Source organism: Gordionus sp. m RMFG-2023, chromosome 1 (genome assembly GCF_954871325.1).
Source record: "Gordionus sp. m RMFG-2023 chromosome 1, tfGorSpeb1-WG-v2, whole genome shotgun sequence".
Classification (NCBI taxonomy): Eukaryota; Metazoa; Nematomorpha; class Gordioida; order Chordodea; family Parachordodidae; genus Gordionus; species Gordionus sp. m RMFG-2023.
Window position 1 is genome coordinate 19,843,588 of NC_088775.1, and position 24,469 is coordinate 19,868,056.

The window sequence follows — 24,469 nt, forward strand, 5'->3', positions numbered from 1 at the left end:
ATAAAAATTTTTATTATATAGTTGCATCTGGAAGATAGTCCTGAGGAAATGAATATTGAAAAAATAAATAATGATATTTATAAATTTGTTTGATACATTTTATTTTATTTTATTAATTAATATATCCAGTTTTTTAAAATTTAAACACCCCCCCCCCTTCCACAACACACTTTTTGAATTATATCTAATTATTATTATAATTAATCTAATAAAATTTTTGATCGATCATGGTTTAGCACAAGCCGAAAAGATTAACGTACTCTTGAGGTTGGGTTATATTTACAATGCTTATTGAAAATGTTTAAAAACATCTTATAACAAACAATTCAAATGTCACGGGATTATGATCATTTATTCAAACTTCTTATCATCGGGGATAGCGGTATAAATTTTTATGGTTAGAAATCAAAATATAATAGAGGTTTAGGGGTTGGAAAAAGTAGCCTACTTTTAAGGTTTGCTGATAATACCTTTTCTGGTAATATTTATATAATAAATATAATAACATAATAACATACTAGGGAGTTATATCACAACTATAGGAGTCGATTTTAAAATTCGAACTGTAAATATAGACGGAGAAAGAATTAAGCTTCAAATATGGGATACTGCTGGTCAAGAACGCTTTAGAACAATTACCTCAACGTAATAATTTATATATTTCTTGCAAACTATAAAATATTTACAACTTGTATTAATAGTTATTATAGAGGTACACATGGAGTTATCATTGTATATGATGTAACAAATATGGATTCATTTATCAATGTTAAGCGCTGGTTGCATGAAATAGACCAAAACTGTGATGATGTTAATAGAATATTAGGTTTTATATTAATTTAAATATTTGTTAAAAATTATATCATTTAGTTGGTAATAAAATTGATGATCCTAATAAAAGGGTAGTATCTTATAAAGAAGCTAAAATATTTGCAGATCAAATGAAGATTAGGCTTTTTGAAACAAGTGCAAAATCAAATACAAACGTTGAAGAGGTATTATTGATATCAATCATTGAAATATTTTGTAGAGCATGGAATCTTAAATTGAATTTCAATTTTGATAAATTTATAAATAAAATTTTTCTGTTCCTTTCCTCTAAAAAATAATCAATTTTATGAGTATTTCTTTCAAATAATTCTAAAGTATGATTTCTCTTTAGGGGACTTTTGGTTTGCCAACACTTAATTTTTGCTTACATATTTTTATTATTACATTAATTTATTTGATATAATATATATTTTATAATCCTAATTCAATAAAAATGGGCATGACTAAAATATGCACCACCTATTAAAGAAGCTTAATTTTAAATTATATTAATATAGAATCGTATTTAGCTTTATAAGATGAGTTAAAAAATGTATTTTTTATTTACAAAATGGTAACATAGTAATCCCTATATTTACAAAAACCTGTGATAATGACAACTAATTTTTTAGATCTAGATCTACCTCATAAGTCAGTTGCTAATAAATCTTAATATATGTAGGTGCCAGAAGCAAATAAAAACGTATTTAGTTTTGTTAACCCTTTACTACAAAGGTGGGAAAAACTCACATAACTACAAAGGTGGGATCTATTTTACCCCAAATTTTGATTAGCTATATCTTAGACCAAATTAAAATTGAGATCTAAAATTTTGAATATATATTTAAAAAATATTGGAGATAATAAATTCATAATCTAGATTAATATTTACTCAAAAAAAGTTATGCAAATTTTCCTAAAGTTGCTGAAATAATTTTTGAGACCTTCCTTTATTCTAGTATTATCACCAAAAAAATTTAAAAAATGTAAATTTTATTTATATTTTATTAAATCAATGTTGAATAATGATAATTACATAAATTTTGTAAAAAAATATCAGATATCAAAAAAAATATTAATCACCAAATATCATGTAAATTTTTGTAATAATATTCATGACAAAATGTATGCATATTAGTGATCTGCATTGGGCTTAATTTTTCAAGCCTGCCCAGCCCAAATAAAAATGTTATGCTGGCTGAACCCAAATTCAAATTTTTTTGTAAAATAAATATAACAGCCTGATTATTTTAAAAAAAAATTAATATAATTACTCTAAATAAAAGTTATATGTTATATGGCGTCTAGTTTCTATACATAAAATCAAATGCTTTTATTTTACATAAAAAATTCAACATATAATTGATAAATTTAGATATATTTTAAAAAAAATTCCAAGGCCAGAACTTAAATTTTTGTAAAAAATATTAGGCCCAACCCAGCCTGAACCTGAATTTTTTAAAAAAAATTAGGCCCGACCCAGCCTGAACCTGATTTTTTTTTAAAAAAAATAGGCCCAACCTGAAGCCCCTACAGGCTGGGCTTACTTTTGTAGATTTCTAATTCATATGATCTTTACAAATAAATGTTGTTTTTTTTCCTTCACCCTTGGACAATCATAACATCCCTTTTTATTTGATGGAATATGTTTTTCATCAATTATATTGAGAACATCCCCATGTTACGTAATAATCTACATATACGAGGGTTCTTATATCTGCTGATCATATATGGAGTTATGAGTTCCATTGCTAATAATTTTATAAGATCTTTTTATATTCAATAAATTATTGGCTTTATAAACTATCAGTGCATTTATTATTGATATATTTAACATAGTATAAAAAATGTTTAATGGCCATCTATTCGATTTTTTGGTATATGGAGCAAATTTGATCAACTACATCAACTCCAGTTATTGTTAAATTATAAAACGTTTTAATTTCTGATTTTTTCAACTCACTAGTTGATGCATCACTTTTGTTAAATAATATAGCATAGAAAGCAACACTAAATTCTTATACTTTTTTGGTATGTATAAAACTACAGTTGTATTTTCTCTATATGCAAATAAACTTGTTTATATCTCTTTTTTTACCTAAAAAGAAAGCAGGTACCTGCTTTTTATTTATTTTTTATAGTTCCCACTATGGTTAAGGAATGTGAATTTAACATGATTGACTAATTCATACCTTGTAACCAATTGTCAGTTGTAATATTTCTATTAGTATCTAAAATTGGTAAAATAAGTCCTTCAACTACATCAAATGGCTTTGACAATGTAAGGTCCTTCTGGCTGATTGGCAGTATATAATTCCGTTTTTAATGTGTAAAAAGTCCTAGCATCCACTAGAGCATAGATTTTAGGACCATATTTTGATGGTTTATTTGGCATATATTGCCTGAATCGACATTTGACTCTAAATTTAGGAAGCATTTCATCAATAGTAACATGTTGTCCAACAGTTATCATTAAAAGTCCTCTAATATGGGTGACTTTATCATTTGCTTTCCTCGTATTCCTTGTATTCATATCATCGAATCAATTGGAATCTATTTATATTCATGGATATCTAAATATATTTACACCAAATCCATCCTTATTCCATAAATCTCTTATATTTTGATGATTGGATTTATAAACACCAGCTATCATTAGCAAACTAACCAGGGCATTAACTTCACATTCATTCATTTTAATATGATAAATAATCATCTTTTTGAAGGGCCTCTATCTTTTAATTTGTCTATTTTAAAATTAAATCTGTAATAGAAGGTGAGATAATAATTTAAAGTTTTCAAGTGGAGATTTTGTTTTTTTTGCATGTGATTTAACTTTGGTTTTGCCATCTTTACCTTAATATTTTTTTATAACTTATTAAAGGCTAGTATAATTTACTGTAACAATATTTATAGTTAATGGTGACTATGCTTTTTTTTGCATGTGATTTAACTTTGGTTTTGTCATCTTTACCTTAATATTTTTATATAACTTATTAAAGGCTAGTGCAACAATATTTATAGTTATCTTCACATTCATCACTATCTTTATTTTCCCCCTCTGTTTCGAATTGTGATTGCTGTCATATAAATAATCATTACTTGACTCACATCTACTTTACCTATATAGAATGTTATAAATATAAAATAGAAAATACTCCCAGAACTTAATGATATTAAATTTTCCATATGCAATAATATAAAATTAAAATTTTGGCTCACAATATAACAATGAAAATTTATAAAAATAAATATTCTTTTTCCAATTTTATACATTAGTTTGTAATATAAAATAATATTAATTAATAATAAAAAATTTCGCAAGTACAAAGGTGGGGCCTATACTACCCCAAGCTCAACAAATTGATATTTTAAAAAATATCAAATCAATTATCTTGAAATTTGGTAATGTATTCTTTATAAAACATATTAAACTACTATAAAAACCACGTTAAAATATCTTCAAGTTTTTTTTTACCAAGATTATAAAAGCCACGGGGTAATATTTACCCCACCTTTGTACTGAAGGGTTAAATGTCAAAGATTTATTTATATTGGAATATATTTAAAAGGTCAAGAATAAAAATTGTGCTAACAAACTGAGCAAGATGTTGTTAGCTAAAAATAATGTCTAAGCTACAGAATTAAGCAAATGTACTTCCAAAAACTGCTAACTCAATATTTTCGCAAGAAAAATATTGCCTAAATCTCTAGATAATAGATATCCAAACCTTTGTGTTATCTATGAGCAAAATCTTTAGACTTGCGTAATATTTTTCTGGATCAAATATTGAGTACACCGTTTTTACAAATAGGCTTCAAGCCATTAAGTATTATATTTTAAAATCATTTACATTTCTGAAGGTTTAAAATACTAATACAATTTTAATATTCCTTTAACCCATTAATCACAAATGTTTGGTTTTTGGAACATCAACTTTGGCATAATAATTCTTTTGTTTTATAATTTATAAATTAAAAAAGGGTGTGGCCTGTTTCGCCATATTTTTCTCTTTTTAAAAATACAAGCAAAAATGTTTTGAACTTATTTTGTAAAATTTATATTCAAAATTTAAGATATCTTAATTTTTTTTCGAGCATAAAAAACTTAAAAAAAATATATATTTTAGTCACTCATATTCTTAACTATAATTCATTAAAATGTTAGCCTCAAAGGTATTCTTTTCCCAACAATTTTTAATTTGTAATATTTTCGATTTTTTATTGCCAGCTTGAATTACACTAATTTAAAAACAGCTTTAGACTCATGTCATTATTAGAGAATTCGGATGATGATGAAAATTAAATTACGTCTTACCACCAGATAATATAGGAAATGTCACAGATGAAGAAGGTAACGATCAAGATATATCGTCAGAACAATTAGAGGATGTTGCTAGAGAAGTTGAGTAGTCAGAATATTATAAACAATATACAACCATCTAAGAGAATAAAAATTTCCAATATAAAATGGGAAAAATAGTTAAAAGCTTTACAATATGATTTCAAAAGAACCAATTCAGTTAGAAAATTTTTTCCCTGACATAAAAGTAAATCTCCCTTCCCCCCCTTCCCAGAATTATTTCCTATGTTTTTTGATGAAGACATATATACACTTATAATGAATCAAATGAAATTATATGCTAATCAAAAATTATATCATTTCTTTGACATGTTTTGGATTTATAGGTATTATTCTATATAATGGATATCATATTCTTCCCCAAGAAAATTCATATTGGTCTCAAGATGAAGATGCAAGTTCATATTTTATCTCCAAAAAAATGTCTAAAAATCGTTTTCAAGATATCAAACGATATTTACATCTGGCCAACAATTTCGATATCGAATAATAATATTATTGGTCGAAATCTATAAGAATTTGGGATATTCAAAGAAAACTTAAGTTTGGATGAACAAATGATCTCCTATTATGGAAACCAAACTATATCTAGGAAGGCAGTAAATATTTGGGGTTTATCTTCATCTTGTGTATATCCAATTGCATTTGATATTTATAATGGGAAGGATAACAATGAACTAGTCCTTTTGGTGAAAGAGTGATGACAAAATTGACCGCTGTTATTTCAAATGTTCAAGAACAATTACTATTCTTTGATAATTATTTTACTTCCACAAATATAAACAGAATACTAATAGAAAAATATTTACGTTTTACAGGAACAATCCTCATAAATCAAACCGAAAAATGTCCATTGGATCAAAAATTACTGAAAATAAGTCCTAGGGGATCTTATGAAACCTTCAGTGAAAAGATTGCTCCGTGTGATGGAATGATCTGTAGCAGTGGTGAGCAATTATAGAATATCTAAATAAAGTTAAGCGATGGAGTTCTCAATCCAGTTACTTAAACAAGTTTTTTGATCAAATTTTATCTGAAATTCCAAATCTATATTACCATTATAATTCATAAAAAAGAAAATCTATTCTTGCTAACAAATTACAGGGGAACGCTGGAGTTAAATAGATTAACGCAATAAAGAACCGACAGTTAAAAAAAATCCCACTACATGGTTTTTATTGATTTCAGCAAATATTTGATTTAATAAACAGAGAAAATATGATATACAAAATAATCGGAATTTTTTCAGATATTATATTAAGCAATACAATGTTTCTACAATTCGAATCTTATTTAGTCCTTTTCTTGTAAATACGGGAATCCTACAGGGCAACACACTGGCTATTGTATTTTATCTTAGTTTAGAGTAATAAGGTACAATTCTATCAAATAACCCAAAATGGGTTCGTTAAAAAGAATCTTACCAACTAAAATTTAATCTCGGAAAATTCAATTTTAAATCGTTTTCTTTACACATTTTATTAAAAACAACATTTTTTCCCTCAATAAACTTATTTAAAAGATAATGTCATTTTATACAAAATTCAAAAAATTTGGATAACTAAATTTTTCAAAAATGGACTTGAATATATTTTGTTTTTAGAAAAAGCTTATTTATTTTCATTAAAGTTTGCGAATTTTGTCAATTCTAACAAAATTTTTACAGCCCATAAATTTATGTTTATAGCGAATGATTATTTTCATAGCCAATAATTGTTTATTAGAAGAAGACAAACCCAACCAAAATGAAAAAATATTGGCATTCTTCATTTTTATTTATTTATATATAAATGAGATGGAGTAGTGAATTTTTAATTATAACAAAGATTTACAAGAAGCTTTTATTATTTCGTTTGTTAGATAATAGAATCTATTGAACAAATATGGTAGTGTTCAATTTAGAATAAATTTATTAGAAAGTATTAATCCAGAATAATTTATTATAATCGAATTGAGTGATTGTATTAAAATATAAGAAAAGAAAGTGATTATTTTATTTGTGTGTTTTAACCAAATCTCAATATATATATATATCGTAATATATAATTTTTGGTAAAATAAATTGTGGCTAAAGGCTTCGTATATAAAAATACAATAATATATTATTAAGTGTAACTGACATTTTAAATATAAGTAATAAAATAATAGCGTACAAAAGCGCACATGCAACATGCACTCCCTCCAAAAAAAAAATTAAAGTCTTGAAAACACAACATGGTACGAAAAAATGGGGCAGGAAAGAACTCGTTTAGCATGCGAGAGGTAATTTATTTTTAAGAATGAAAATATTTGTATAAAGGGGAATTGGCACCATAGTTGTACATGATAGGTTTTTATGTAATTACCCTTACAAAATGTATAAATTACACTATCGATAGGTACAATTCACACTATAGGTGGCCAATAAACAATAAATATATTTGGAAAAAAAATTGATATAATGAAGAAAATTATTTAAAATTGGCACCATAGTTGTACATGATAGTTTTTTATGTAATTACCCTTACAAAAGGTATAAATTACACTATCGATAGGTACAATTCACACTATAGGTGGCCAATAAACAATAAAAATATTTGGAATAAAATTAATATAATGAAGAAAAAAAACAATCATGAAAATATATGATAAAATTTGGGGATGGTGATAAAAAAAAATATAAGAAAAGCGTATTATCATAGAAAACAATTCTAATTAAAGAAACATTATGATCTAAATTAACAATTTTGATCTTAGAAAATCTGAATTTCCAATGACATTACTGATCCTCTCAGTGACAATACCCCACGTCATAATTGATTGAAGCTCACTTTAACAAAAACGGAGTTGTGTAAAGTTAATTCTCAAAATTTTATTCTTTTAAAATTAAGGTCGTAAATCAAAGTCATTGTCATTAAAAAAAAATGTTTTATTATTTATTATTTTTTTTTATATCAACCGATTCCTAATCGAAGCGATAACGGATTATTAAAAGTTAAAAAATTCACTCTATCTCCTATCTCATTATTTATAATAGTGTTTACATCAACGTTGAATTTGATTATGTCAAATTCTTTAATCCAGTCTTGACCACATAGAGGTGGTCCCTCCCCATCCAATACATAAAAATTTAAATATTTAATTGTATTTAAATATTTAACCTTAATATTCGAGACCTGACCAACGACTGTGATAGGAGAACCCTCATAAGAGAATAATTTTATAGAACAATTTTCCAACTCAATTTCTTCAAAATTCTCCAATTTTTCAAAATCTTTAATGGGCAATGATGTTACTGGAGAACCCGTATCTATCAAAAAAAGAAAAATTAAGATTATTAAGTTGCATATTAATCATAAAATCATTAATAAAATTTATCTTTTTCCTTGGCCTCAAATTATATGGCGTTTGTATAATTTCTTGTTTTTTTAAATTGTTGTTGTTATCGTTGTAGTTGTTGTTTTTGTTGTTGTTGTAGGTCCTACCATTATGCTTGTTTTCATTCCATGACGTATAGAATTGTGCACCATATCTGTCATCTTTTCTCCATGTATCTTTTTCAATGAAGGACTTTTTATTATTAAACTCCAATGATTGACATTTGACAACAATCTCCTCAATTATAATCAAGTCTGTCGTGTTCTCTTCTACCAATCTTGTTTTTAATCTCTCATTGTGACAATTAATAATGAATTGAACTGCAATCAATTCTGAATTAAGGCCAGATCCGCACACCTTCAGCCTATCCAGATATTCTCTGGATGACTCTAATCTATCTGGTTTAGTACTAAAAACTTCCATTATACGTGTAATTTTGTTCTTTTTAACCTTTTTTGAATTAAATCCTTCATTTGTTTATAAGATAAATTATCAATCGAATCCATTATACTCACCGCCAAATCTTTAATAATTGTCTCGAACAGTTTAAATTTGTTAGTAGGTTCATCAGTTATGTTTTCGGCAATAAATTTTAGGTCAAGGGTTTTGAGTAAGACTTTTATGTTATTATTACTATCCTCCACCATATTGAACAAATATGGTAGTGTTCAATTTAGAATAACTTTATTATAAAGTATTAATCCAGAATAATTTATTATAATCGAATTGAGTGATTGTATTAAAATATAAGAAAAGAAAGTGATTATTTTATTTGTGTGTTTTAACCAAATCTCAATATATATATATCGTAATATATAATTTATGGTAAAATAAATTGTGACTAAAGGCTTCGTATATAAAAATACAATAATATATTATTAAGTGTAACTGACATTTTAAATATAAGTAATAAAATAATAGCGTACAAAAGCGCACATGCAACAGAATCGAATTTTAAAATAGTTCATGATTTTTTAGGAGTGACGAGCACGATCAAAATTTTGTTTTTCTTGAATGGGGAAGTCGGGCAAAAAAAAGAATATTATTGGTGATATTTTTTAGTACAAACATGAGTAAGCCTGGTAGTGAATAAAAAATTAGGCCCGTATCCACCTTTTGCAATTAATACCCCGAAAGCAAAAATTGTAACAACCATAGATTTGAAAGAGTTCAAATACCTATTCTTAAATCAGTTCAATTTAACAGAAACTGATAATAAAAAAGGTATGGCATGGACCTCTGATATATTATATTTTTCCATAGATGCACCAATTATCTGTCAGTATTGGTTAATACTAATAATTAACCTTCATAAATTTAAAAAATAATTTAATTTTACTTTTGCAATTAATACCCCGAAAGCAAAAATTGTAACAACCATAGATTTGAAAGAGTTCAAATACCTATTCTTAAATCAGTTCAATTTAACAGAAACTGATAATAAAAAAGGTATGGCATGGACCTCTGATATATTATATTTTTCCATAGATGCACCAATTATCTGTCAGTATTGGTTAATACTAATAATTAACCTTCATAAATTTAAAAAATAATTTAATTTTATGAATTTCCTAAAATAATTTATAAATGATAAAAAAAAAATGGCAATATTGATGAATTATATCTTTGCTCTCCATTAAATATTTATATACTTTTGATATCGGTGGTATTGGCTAATCAATGACATTAATATTAACCTAAATTGACGAGTTATTTATTAAAAGTGTACATATATATAAATCAGTCACTTTCTTTAAATACCGGCGGACTTCAATGTACGCTTTTTAAAAAATGAATTGTTGAATAACTTGCTCAAAAATTTTTATTCATTCCAGTTCTTGATTTTTTTTAAACGTTTTTACAATAAGGAGTTATTTAAAAAATTTTAATAGCCATCACTTTTTTTGTATAACAAAAAGATGTTCGACGCGATAACTCATATGGCATTAAAAACCAAAAAAGAACAAATAGCCCGAAATCAACAAAACCAATCAAATAATAAAAATAAACAATCTTCATCTTCCCGCCACGACTCAAATGCTGCCAACAATAAGATTAAAATTGGTGCTTCCTCGCTTATCAATAACATTAATAGAAACAAAAATAGTAAATGTTGTTAAAGGAATGAACTAATAATAAAAATAGAATAAACCTTAATAATATATAGAGCAATGAAAAAATAATAATCATTAACTTTGTATTTTTTTGTAAAAAATAAATATATAATTTAAAAAAATAATTTTTTGCTTTCACTTTTTAGATAAGTCTAATGATGTGTCTAATCAGATAAATTAATTTACATAATTTCTTTTATTTAAATTATTTTGTAAAAATTTTTTTATTTATAAATGATTAATTTATTTAGGTATCCTATTTTATTTTAAACTTAAGAGCTGCTTTTTATTATATATATAAATAAAATATTGCTCATTATAATAAAGTTATTTAACTTTTAAATTATTTTTGCAGCATTATATTTATATCAGTGAATAATATCATGATAATTTACGCCATTTTATTTAATAAAATGTATTTCAATTATAGTAAATATTATATGCAAATATTTTTTTTAACTCATTTTTTTATTATTTGGACGACATCTTCATCAGCTAGAGTATGTTGTAGCCCTACTCTTTGAGGACTGAATTTCACACTTTTACCCTAATTATCAAATAAAATTACAGGATTGAATAAATAATATTTACCCAAACTATGCCATATTTATAGTTGGACGCTAATGTTCGATGAATACTGTGACACTTAAATTTTAAAAGATTATAAATATATTTATTAATTAATTTATAAAAAAAATAATCATTTAACATTTTTCCATGTCAAATAGTTTTTTTGTTTTTCATTGGTTAAGTTTTTTCTTATTGATTAAATTTAATTTTTATCTTATTTTCTGAGAATGTGGATGTTACTTATTTCATACAATGACGAGATTTAAAAAAGGTTGCTCTATATAACTCGTTGAATCTAATCCGTATAAAACCGACAATTAATTTACGTATTAAAAAATACTGTGGAAATTAAGTAAAATTGAAATCACTGGTATATTTAGCCAAGTGGCAATTTTTATATTAATGAATGTGTTGCTATATAAACTTTACATTTAATATAGATTGATAAGAATTGTTTAACTATTTGTCTTATAATAAGAGTTTCTGTTCAAAAACAATGGCAAACCCTGTATATTACTATTAATTTAAGTTAATATATTTATTAACCCTTTGCAGTAGCGTACGCAGGAATTTGGTGTGAGGGGGGATAATTAAAATTTTTTAAAATAAAATTATTGTTATTTAAAAATATCAAGCATAAATTTATTAGGACTAATAACTATTTCTAATATACAAATTTAAATTAATATGAATTATAAAAAATTAAATATATAAACCGATATATAAAAATAAATTTGATTTAAAAAATATTAAACGAATATAACCGGCGGCATATAAGTACTTTAAATAAATCTGAATTATAAAATATTAAGTTATAACCAGGATATGATGACTATAAAATAAATAATCCATAATAGAAATTTACATTTTTTTGAGCTTTTAAAATTTATATATAAAGTATAAAAAATCTAAATGTTGGAAATATGAATAATTATATTTTTTATGTAAAAGAAAAATATATAAGACATTAAACAATGATTGCACAAAAAATATTATAGAAACATTATATTTTTATAATGTAAAATCCAATCTTCGTTGGGAGGGAGCTAATTTTTCAATTATTTCATCCGTGTTTGGCGTCAAATGCCTATGAATATTCAAAAGGGCCAGACCATTCAACCTACTTTCAGAAGTTGTAATTCTTAGGTACGTTTTTAATCTTCTTAAAGAAGAGAATGTTCTCTCATTAGTTGCAGTACTAATGGGAAGAGTTGCTAATATATATAATAATTTCAATATATTGGGAAAATAATCTAAAAGATGTTTGAAATGATGCAAAGCATCAGAGCATTTTTTGGGAATATATCAACCATAGTTAATCTTTTATACCATAGTTGGCATTCAGCTAATAAAGCATCATGAGATACATTAATGTCTTCATGATAAAAATCTTCCAACTATTTTATTTTTTTTCTATCACCATCTGAAAAAAGTTCAGAGGCTTTTGCGGAAGTAATATTGGCAGATTGATAAGTGTTTCTTAAATTAAAAACCTTTCATTTACTTGGGTTATAAATGTATCCAAAAGAGGTATAAAGACATTTATTTTATAAATTCTTCTATTGACCCTATATTAATATTTGGACGATAAGTGTGCCTTACTGTAAGCCGTGGGAGACAAATATTGAACTCGTATAGCTCTGCTTTTGATTCAACATTAACATATAAAATATGAAATTCCTCATCAGCATTAGCTCTAATTTCTTTGAGTTCTAATAAAATTGTCTCTGCTATTCTCATCATCTCAATCAAATCAATATCAGGTTTTTGAAAAGTATTACATAAAATAGTTGTATAATTAAATAATTTATTAATACATTCTAATGCGAAAAACAAATTTGGTATAAGTATTGAATCCAGTAACTTGCTTGCTTCTGAAGAAATATCTTTTTCAGACATTGTGATATTTCTATAAGAGCATTAATAATCGGCTCTTTTAACTCGATAAAAGCTGTTACTGCTTGATGTCGAAGACTCCATCTTGTTGGACAAGTTGCAATTTTTTTCTCTTTGTTGGGCAAGGAGTTTCAGATATAATTCTGTTCAAAATATTTTGACGCTTGGGGTATCTAAACATCTCATAGATGCTAGATATTTTACCTGATATAAATATAAAAAATTTAATTTAATAATTAAAAACCTAAGCAATTTGATATCAATGGTAAAGAACATGAATCCGATATTGCTAAGTTGAGTGAATGGGCAGCACAGTGGACATATATAGCTGTTGGGCATTTTTAATAAATGCCTGAAGCCCATTGAATTGTCCAATCATTGCACGTGCTCCATCATACCCTTGTCCACGTATCATATTTATATTTAGCTATTTTTTAAAATAATTATATAATAAGATTAATTATTACTTTTAATTTTTTAAGATTCACAAATATTACATCAGCTAAAGCAGACCCAGTCATGCTTGAAACAGGAAAATTGGAGAAACATTTTCTTGTAAATGTTTTTATGAGTATCTACATATCGCGCACACAACGACATCTGCTCAATGCCAGCAATGTCCGTGGTCTCATCTGCCAAAATTGAGAAGCATGGGGCAGAATTGATTTCAACAATCAATTTTTCTAAAATGATATTGTTGCAAATATTAATTATCTCATTTTATATCCTAGGGCTGAGATAAGTAGCAATTTTATTGGTACTAATGAGGCTCTCCATTAATACAGAATCTCCTAATGCTTTAAATTTTAAAAGTCCACGGAAATTACCTTCTTTATCATTATTATTAAAATTTAATCCTGAATCCTTGTGGCCACGAAATGCTAGGCCTTGCAAGCCACAATATAAAATAGCCTCAATAGTTAGTTTTATCTTGCCTCTATTTTCTTTTGCAATTTTAACCCTATTTTTATCAATTATTGATGAAATGGGAATCATCCCCTTTTGAATTGATTCTTTTGAGGAAATCATCAGTTCACAGCTTTTGTTTATTAAATTATCATACTATACTTTTTTGCTTTTTGGCATGATTTTCACCTTCAGCGTTTTTTAAAAAAAGTCTAATATCCATGACTAGAAATTTGAAAATTATAATACCGGGAAATTTAAAAATAATAGATAAATATTACGCCACAAGGAAAACTTGAAAATGAAATTAATTGATAAAGTAAATTAGTAAATGAAAAAGGTAATAATATAAAAATTTAAAAAGAAATAGATATGAATAATTATAATAAAATATAAAAATATGTCCGGTATCTGCATTTTGGCTTTGGGGGGGGAGGGGGGGGGTGATTTGTCTCCCTGCCCCCCCCCCGCTGCGTACGCCAATGACCCTTTGATGTACAGAAAATCTATTTATAAAAATATCCGTCTACAATCTATTTTAGAAGTAAACAAAAATCAGGTGTTTTAGAGCGATTTTTTGTTAATATTTTAGAAATTATCTTTTAAGAACTAGTGGCACTACCAGAATGGCTCTACATACCTTGACAAAAGAATGATACACAACGAGTTATTGAAAATATTCAACATATTTTTGTTAATTAATAAAATTCCTATTATATTTTAGCTTATTTTAATTTAAAAAATAAATATTTTAAAAAGAAAATAAATATTTTAAAAAGAAAATAAATAAAAAATTATCAGCGATGTGCTTGAACATTATATGGAACGTTGGTAAAATATAAAAATTCTCAAAATATAAGATAATTCTAAAAAATATTTAATTTAAGATTTATTCATTAGAGTATATAAAATTAATTGAATGAAAAAATTGATAGGGAAAAATATTAGAAAACCGATTAAACTTAGCTGTGAAATAAAATCTCAAATTAATGTATTATTTATTATTGATAATTCATATGTCAAAAACCAATAAACCTAACATTCAATTAACAAATAGAAAAATACCAAATGTTCAATAGTGCATCCTTTTCTTAAGATTATGCAGTCAGAAAAATCGGGCGCGCCTATAAATGTAATTAAAAAACATATATTAGTTTTAATATTTTAAAAATTTTGAAGATTATAAATTCTTATTGAAAAACGTTTTTTGAAATTATTTCTCCAGCTTGTCTTAATTAATACCAGAATAGATTGGACATCGACATGTGCACCTCATTTTTTACCAGGCCGACATGGCCAATAACGTTCTCATAATTTTCAACCACTTGAGAAGTTTATGGGCGATTAGAAAAGTTGTGCATTTGATATTTGGGTAATGATATATGACATCACTTGCTAAAAAACTACCAAAATTTTTTAAAATGCAATAAGACCCATATTTTTTAATATATATTGATGGAATCATGTGGTTGAGTCCGATCTACTATATATCAACCCCCCCCCCATATGGACAGAACTAACAAGTTAACTGAAGAAAAAAACATGACCATTACTGGATTCAAACCCAGAACCATCGGATTGTGATATACGTACTGAACCGACTAGACATATGCTTCTCAAAATGATCAAATTTTTTTGTAAATAAGGATAAAATTACAATGCTATCTAATATTTTAAATACATATAAAATTAATAACGTTTAACGCTATGCATCATTACTCTTGACATCGACATGAGAAATACTTTTGGCCAACCTTGTTAAGTTAAAATATTCCTTGAGTATTAAAAATAAAAACGAGACAGTAACATCTAAATTTTAATTAATTCGCTTAGGATGTATGGTATAAACCTAGATTTTTTATCAGATAAAGATTATATATTTTTAATGGTTCAAACTCTATTACATTGATGATAATTCTATATTGGTTAAAAATATAAATAATATTTTAAATACTCAAAATGATGATAGTTACGTCAAAATTATGAATGAAGAAGTTCAAGATTATAGTGAAATGCTACTTTGTTGCCTTCATAGCTACACTAATAAAGCAGCCTTTAATTCAGAGTTCTGAACAGAGCCTCCTGACCCGAAACTATTTCTTAGGTAATTATCTATTTATACTGAATTTTGGGCCTGCATGGACTGAACTCCATTTTTATTATTGTCTGGCCCAGACATAGTTTCAATCCTGCGTCTATACTTCAATTTTCACTGTTTCCTTAGAAACACTATTTAAAAAATCGGAAATATTAACATCTACTTCATATAAAAATAAATTATTTAGGCAAAAAAAAGTCAGTACAAAATTTGTGCGTATATGAAATAAATAAAATTTTTAAAAATAGTCGCCAAGGTGGGTGTATAATGATATAAGCTTATTATAAATAATGTGCTAATTTCTTTACAGGTAAAAAAAGCATATGTTGTATCCCATACTAAATCAACCAAATTTAAATTATTATAATTTTCAAAGCTTAATATACTCCATTTAATTTTAAATATCGAAAAAAATAATTTCGCTACAATGAAACGAGTGTTAATAATCAACTTACAATAAAAGGGGGTAAACATAATAAGATTTTATTTTAATTTAATACATATTGAAATTAAATATGGACAAGCAATTAACAAGATTAATCGTTGAAAAGAAATTTAATTTAAAATAAAAAAATGTTATTTATTAATTTTTCTTAAATTACTAAAAAAAAATGTTTAATATATAATCATAGTAATACTATCCCAATCTTCGTCGATTCAAAGACCAAAAAGAATACCCAAATATTGGAATAAAGAAAAAATAGATATAGTTACTAAAATGTTATCAATGCCCGAAAAAGAACAAATGAAAATTAAAGACATGGCAAAATACGTCGAAATGTCTAAATATCGGTCTATAAATTTAGACGGGACACATTCCCAGATATAAATGGAGATCCTTTAAAAGAATACACTATTCAAAAAAGAGGAAGTAAAAAAAGATTCTTCCATAATTGAAAGATACATCATAAGCTTATTAATGGAAAATAACACTCTTACCATCCAGGAGATAATAAAAATTTACCCCCTGGTAGTCCAAAAACGAAAACAACAATTAGTAAATATATCAAAAATATAGGTTGGTCGAAAAAAAGGGCTGGCAAGGAGCCTGATAGAAGAAACACTCCTGGGGCAATGAATATTCGTCAAATCTATTGTGTAAAGATCTTAAATATATATCCCACGAGAAAAATTATATTTCTTAGATGAAAGTGGAATAAACTAGCATGTTGTACCAATCTACGTCTGGGAGCCATAAAATGTCCATCCATAATAAAAATCTCATCCTCTAATGGTAAAAATGTAAGCATACTTTGTACAATTGGAATTGGAAGGATAATCCATTATAAAATAATCGAAGGAACTTATAATGGGTTATTATTCCGTGATTTTATGACAGAGCTTATCAGTGTCTTACCAACAGATGCAATTATTATAATGTATAATGATTCTATCCAAAGAAGTCATCTTATCGATGCTTATAAAGATAGGATTGAATACCTACCACCATATTAACCTCAGCTAAATCCCATCGAAAATTTTTTTGGGATCTTGAAAAATAAATATCAAGCAATCAAGCCCCGCCCTAATTCAAGAGATGAAATTATTGGAAAAATTATTCAGCTCTTGTACGGATTTATTCCTTATGATTTTACTAACTTTTATAATCATATGCAAAGCTATTTGGAGTTGGGTTATCGCGGGGAACTGATTAAATAGGTAATCCTTATAATTGATTTGTATTAATAATTATAATAACTCTTAATTTCTAAAAGGTACCATCATCAAATTTGTGGAACAATGTAATATTTTAATAAATTATAATTATATTTTTTATGTGTTAATTATTTTATCGAAGTTATTATAAATATTTATAGTAAATGGATACAAATAACAAAATAGATTATATTTAAGAAATTCTAAAATATTTTCAAATATTAAAAAGACTTTTAACAAAAAATGATTTAGAATTTTTAGATGAAATTTAATCAAAAATCTTCTTGAGCATTCTCAAAGAAGATCAAAAAAAAGATTTTCATTTTTAATCACAAATACTTATTTAAAAATATACATTAAATTATATTTAATAAATAAAAAATAAATGCAATATCTGATTTTATATTGGTATTGAAAACTAAGAAAATTTGATATTGTTGCCACTTGGCAGATCAAGTGAGTAAGTACAAAAGACATCAGAATCGGCAAAAATTTTTAAACTTTAGTAAAATTTGAACCAGATCACTTTTACTCCTTAATAAATAGGTTTCTGGGGAGTTTCTTTGACAGGACAGTCAACAGGTCTGATAAAATATAAAAATTTTGAACCAAAGTTTTTGTTATAATTCAGTAGAACAACAAAGATTCAAATAAAAAGTAGAAATAAAATAATAAAAAAAATCCTTTTAGCTTATTTCACCACTCCAATTAGCTATTTTCAAATAATTGCATGATATGCAAATAGATTAAAAAAAATATAAAGGTATTGTATGACTTACATCCAGGTTTTTTTGTATAAATTCGAACTAGAGACAATTGATCCCAGAGAACCTCCAATAAATAATCGACGTTTAATTTTAAATTGCAACTATAACATTTAGTAATAAGGTTTAAAATAAAAAATATTAAAGATTATATTTCAAGCAGGGATCCGAGTAGAGAACTGCACCGTATCAGGTCAATTCAGCGAAACTTTTATCGCTAAACACTTTTTCACGAAAAGTTTTATAACGAAGGTAGAATCGCGAAACCAATTCTGCGAATTTTTTTCCACGAAACATTTATAGCGAAGCCAATGTGGCGAATTTATTTCCGCGAAACCTTAACCGTGAATTTATTAGAGCGAATACATTTTAGCAAAACATTTTACGCGAACACTTTATAGCGAATATGTTTGCGCGAAGTCATTATCGCGAAACAATAAATATATTGTGAATGCATTTATTTAAAGGAAAACAACATATATATTTTTTATTATTTGATGTTTTTTTAATAAAAAATGATATGCTACTATTGTAATATTATTTTTGTTACAATTTATTAATAATTTTCACGCCTAAGATTTTAAGTAAAAATATTTCTTGAAGTTCAAAAAGATTTTTGAACATATTTTGATAAAAGTTTTAAATCTTCTTTGTAAATATATCTTTTTTGAGGTTTGTGAAATTTATTATAAATATACAATATTTCGGTGAAATCTTTTATAATTATTTTATCATTTTTGTAAAATTATCCATTTTTTAAGTATATTTAACTTATTTATGTTATTTTATATAATCTTTTTAAGGATAATATTTCAATGTGACAATTGTCATATTCGTTATTTTTTAAGATTTTTGAAATTTTTTGACTCCAAAGGTAAAAATATCATTTATATTGTAAAGATGTTAAATTATCAATGATGTTCCTTGGAAAAATGGCAATTATCATAATCGGTATTTTTAAACATGTTACATGTGCGCATGTGCGCTATTATATTATTAAATGCTTAAATAATTTATATTTAAAGTTTAGTTAAACTATTATATATTTAAATACTTATATAATTTATATATATATCTCAAGGCAACATAATATATATAGAAATTAATATATATTTTCATTTTGCGATTACTTTTTTTTCTTTTTACCAATAACTTGTTTTTCTTATAACTTGTATTTTCTTTCGTTTTAAATTATATAAATAAAATACCAATTTACTATAACAATCATTCTAGATTAAATATTCAAGCCTTATAATTATCATTCTCATTATGGTGGAGGATAGGAATGATGTAAAGATCACGCGTATTTTGGAGTTGTTCAATACAAAACCGGACACACTTGAGTCTTCCAGAGAGTATTTCGATAGACTGAAAGGGTATGGTTCGAGGCTCAATCCTGAATTTTTGTCCGTGCATTTTATGTTGAATTGTCGTAATGAAAAGCTAAAAACAAGGTTGATTGAAGAAAATACTACAGAGATTAATATTATAGAGGACATTGTTGACAAATTTCAATCGTTGGAGATCAATAATAATAAAACATATGTAGAGAAAGATTCTTGGAGAAGAGAGGATAGAACCGATTGGCAAGGCTATTCGTCTTGGAAGAACAAGCATACTTTTAAGGCCAACACCAACAACAACAATTGCAACAACAACAATTGCAACAACAACAACGGCAGCAACAACAACAACAATTTCAAAAAGACGGAGATAATACAAACCCCTTATAATTTAAGACCAATAAATAAAATTAATGATATTATGATTGACCTTCAAGTTAATAATTATGATTTTTCTTTTATGATAGATACTGGTTCTCTGGTGTCATCCTTGCCCATGAAAGAGTTTGAAAAGCTTACGAAGGATGAAGTTGTTAATACTAAAGAGATAGGAGATAGGGTTAATTTTTTAACTTTTTATAATCGGTTATCGCTTCGAATAGGAATCGGTTGATTGTTCAATGACTTTGATTATAACCTTAAATTTAAAAGAAATGACAATGACTTTGATTTACTACCTTAATTTTAAAAGAATTAAATTTTGAGAATTAACTTTACGCAACTCCGTTTCAAAGTGAGCATCAATCAATTATGGCGTGGGGGTATTGTCACTGAGAGGATCAGTAATGTCATTTTAAATTCAAATTTTCTAAGGTCAAAATTATTCATTTAGATCATAATGGTTCTTTAATTATAATTGTTTTCTATGATAATATGCTTTTATTATATTTTTTTTTATCACCATCTCCAAATTTTTTTTTATATTAATTTTATTCCAAATATATTTATTGTTTATTGACCACCTATAGTGTTAATTGTACCTATCGATAGTGTAATTTATCAGAGTTGTTAAAAGATACTTTTTAAATAGATCTAGATACAGATACAGATACATAGTCTCAAAAGTTATCTAGATACAGATACAGCGTCTAAAAAGTTATCAAGATACAGATACAATTTTTAAATGTATCTATATACAGATACATTTTTTATTATGCTCTTATAGGTTTGCATAAACCTAAATTAATATTATATTGTGAAAAGGTCATGGTAAAGCAATAGAACTTGTTGCTTCCTCTTCTTCATAGATATAGATCTAAATAAATATATAAACTTAAAAATTAGTTATAAAATAAAATTTACCATTTCCATATTGTAATATTAAAATTTGTATGGTTTATTGATAAACTCGGACATAATATTTAAATTAATGAATATTTATATATATTTTTTATATATAAGTTTTAATATTTTATGTATATATAATTCTTTATTATAGTATTAATAAATATTAATATATAATATATATTTATTTATTTATTTCATAAGCTCATATGAAATAAAATAAATTTTATAGTCAAATATTTTTATTTATAATAAAAAAAGGGGTATATAAAATGTATCTTAAAAAGTATCTAAAAACAGAAACAGATACATCTAAAAAATATCTAGATACAGATACAGATACCTTTCTAAAAAATCTATCTAGATACAGATACAGATAACTCTGTAATTTATACCTTTTGTAAGGGTAATTACATAAAAAACTATCATGTACAACTATGGTGCCAATTCCCCTTGATACATATATTTTCATTCTTAAAAATAAATTACCTCTTGCATGCCAAACGAGTTCTTTCTTTCCCCATTTGTACCATGTTGTGTTTTCAAGATTTAAAATTGTATATATATTATTTGTTATATAATTCCTTGTTAATCTTAATGTAAGTATAGGGTATTATTTTAATAATGATATCATTATTGTAACATTAAATATTAACATTATTACGCATGTAACATTATAAGAGTTACCTCCCGCATGTCAAGCGAGCGTTTATTCCCTATAAATTGTAGTTTCTTTCACTTTTTATTCCAGTATTCATTTTTTTATATTTTTTTTGGAGGGAGCATGTTGCATGTGCGCTATTATATTATTAAATGCTTAAATAATTTATATTTAAAGTTTAGTTAAACTATTATATATTTAAATACTTAAATAATTTATATATATATCTCAAGGCAACATAATATATATAGAAATTAATATATATTTTCATTTTGCGATTACTTCTTATTCATTTTACCAATAACTTATTTTTCTTATATGATAATAACTTGTATTTTCTTTCGTTTTAAATTATGTAAATAAAATACCAATTTACTATAACAATCATTCTAGATTAAATATTCAAGCCTTATAATTATCATTCTCATTAAAACATATTAGATTTATTGACACTAATGGGCAAAAATATGTATTTTTAACATCTTAAATTAAAATTTGAATTAGGATGTACCATATAAAGGCGACAATTGTCATAATCGTTATTTTTAAAGTTTTTTACATCTTTTTAACGTAAACGGGGAAAAATATAAATTGCTTACATGTTAAAATAAAATTTCAGTTTACAATTGTCATAATCGTTGTTTATAAAGTTTTTTAAATTTTTGTTGCAAATGGGTAAAAATATAGATTGTAAACATGCTAAATTAAAATTTCATGAAGATGTACTATTGAAAAGTTACAATTGTCATAATCGTTATTTTATAACTTTTTTGGACGTAAATGGACTAAAATAAGTATTGCTAACATGTTTAAATTCAGTTAAGATGTACCCTAGATACGTGACAATTATCATAATCGTTATTTTTAAAGTTTTTTGAATTTTTTTGACGCAAAAGGGTAAAAATATAGATTGTAAACATGTTAAATTAAAATTTCATGAAGATGTACCATAGAAAAGTGACAATAATCATAATCGTTATTTTATAACTTTTTTGACGTAAATGGGCTAAAATAAGTATTGCTAACATGTTTAAATAAAATTTCAGTGAAGATGTACCCTAGATAAGTAACAGTCATAATCGTTATTTTTAAAGTTTTTTGAATTTGGGTAAAAATATAGATTGTAAACATGTTAAATTAAAATTTCATGAGGATGTACTATAGAAAAGTGACAATTGTCATAATCGTTATTTTTGAAATTATTTGAATTTTTTTGATGCAAATGGGCAAAAATATAAATTGCTTACATGTTAAAATAAAATTTCAGTGAAGATGTACCATAGATAAGTTACAATTGTCATAATCGTTGTTTATAAAGTTTTTTAAATTTTTTGTTGCAAATGGGGAAAAATATAGATTGTAAACATGCTAAATTAAAATTTCATCAAGATGTACCATTGAAAAGTGACAATTGTTATAATCGTTATTTTTAAATTTTTTTGATACAAATGGGTTAAAATATAGATTGTAATCCATTTTAACCATATGTTTATAAAAAAAAAATTTAAACATTAAATTTATAGGATGTTGATTGTATCATATTACTAAATAATATTCATATGGTTTTTAAGTTCTTTTAAAAATCCTACCCTGAATTCAGACTCAGCACTATTTTGCCACTAGTATACAAAAATATTTACTAACTTTGAATGCAGGGTTATACATTTTTATAATGTAGAATCAAAATTTATTAATTAAAGGAATAAGATTGTGAATCCATATCTTAAAAGTTTAGAAGGTTATAACTATCTTTAATCATCACTTTGCATATTTTTATCAAATTTTAAGCAAAGGCACAACGATTATGAGCATGAAAATATCGATTTGTTTTTTTGTTTCGACTGAAATTTTATTTTAACATGTTAACAATTTATATTTTTATCCAATTGCGTCAATAAAATTCAAAAACTTTAAAAATAACGATTATGACTATTGTCATTTACTAGGGTATATCTTCACTGAAATTTCATTTTAACATGTTAGCAATTTATATTTTAACCTATTGGCAAAAAAATTTAAAAACTTTAAAAATAACGATTATGATAATTTTATCTTTTATATGGTACATCTTTATGAAATTTTAATTTGACATTTTTACAATCTATATTTTTACCCATGCATCAAAAAACTTTAAAAACAACGATTATCACAATTGACACTTATCTATGGTATATCTTCATTGATATTTTATTTTACCATGTTAGCAATTTATATTTTTGCCCATTTGGGTCCAAAAAATTCAATAAACTTTAAAAATAACGATTATGACAATTGTTATTTATCTTGGGTACAACTTCACTGAAGTTTTATTTAAACATGTTATCAATACTTATTTTGGCCCATTTAAGTCAAAAAAATTTAAAAAACTTTAAAAATAACGATCATGACAATTGTCAATTATCTAGTGTACATCTTCACTGAAATTTTATTTAAACATGTTAGCAATACTTATTTTAGCCCATTTACGTCAGAAAAATTTAAAAAACTTTAAAAATAACGATTATGATAATTGTAACTTTTATATGGTGCATCTTAATTGATTTTAATTTAACATGTTATACATTTTTCCGTAAAAAAATATAATATGTTTAAATATACCGAATATAATAATTGTCATATTTCCAAGGAACATCTTCAATAACGAAAA

At 25.4% G+C, this 24,469-nt stretch overlaps 2 protein-coding genes across 4 annotated transcripts in view; one reads left to right on the forward strand and one right to left on the reverse strand.

Annotated features, from left to right (window-relative positions):
• Window positions 1-247: 247 nt before the first annotated feature.
• LOC135922530 (ras-related protein Rab-35-like) lies at window positions 248-10,725 on the forward strand. 2 transcript variants are annotated; one of them, XM_065456902.1, is made up of 6 exons: window positions 248-382; window positions 428-478; window positions 522-645; window positions 702-826; window positions 871-995; window positions 10,450-10,725. In XM_065456902.1, exons 1-6 carry the CDS (start codon window positions 331-333, stop codon window positions 10,648-10,650), a joined length of 678 nt encoding a protein of 225 aa, XP_065312974.1. In that variant the 5' UTR covers window positions 248-330; the 3' UTR covers window positions 10,651-10,725. The 2 variants fall into 2 exon arrangements, with proteins under 2 accessions (XP_065312974.1, XP_065312975.1); XM_065456903.1 differs by lacking the exon at window positions 428-478 and having other exon boundaries at window positions 274-382.
• Window positions 10,726-10,946: 221 nt separating this feature from the next.
• The window catches only part of LOC135922529 (developmentally-regulated GTP-binding protein 2-like), a 48,404-nt gene continuing 34,881 nt past the window's right edge, over window positions 10,947-24,469 (reverse strand). The window contains exons 10-13 of one of the 2 annotated variants that reach the window (XM_065456900.1): window positions 18,550-18,638; window positions 15,082-15,140; window positions 11,236-11,289; window positions 10,947-11,191 (exon numbers count right to left, since the gene is read on the reverse strand). In XM_065456900.1, the coding sequence (XP_065312972.1) occupies window positions 11,105-11,191; window positions 11,236-11,289; window positions 15,082-15,140; window positions 18,550-18,638 (289 nt within the window). In that variant the 3' untranslated portion in view covers window positions 10,947-11,104. The remainder of the gene's footprint in view (window positions 11,192-11,235; window positions 11,290-15,081; window positions 15,141-18,549; window positions 18,639-24,469) is intronic. The other variant, XM_065456901.1, reaches the window with a different exon arrangement.

Bases quoted from the DNA above. Each gene is read 5' to 3' on its own strand.
- LOC135922530 (XM_065456902.1), top strand. From the start codon at position 331: ATGTCACGGGATTATGATCATTTATTCAAACTTCTTATCATCGGGGAT. The intron at 646-701 runs GTAATAATTTAT...TTGTATTAATAG, and splicing joins TTTAGAACAATTACCTCAAC to TTATTATAGAGGTACACATG. The intron at 996-10,449 runs GTATTATTGATA...TATAACAAAAAG, and splicing joins CAAATACAAACGTTGAAGAG to ATGTTCGACGCGATAACTCA.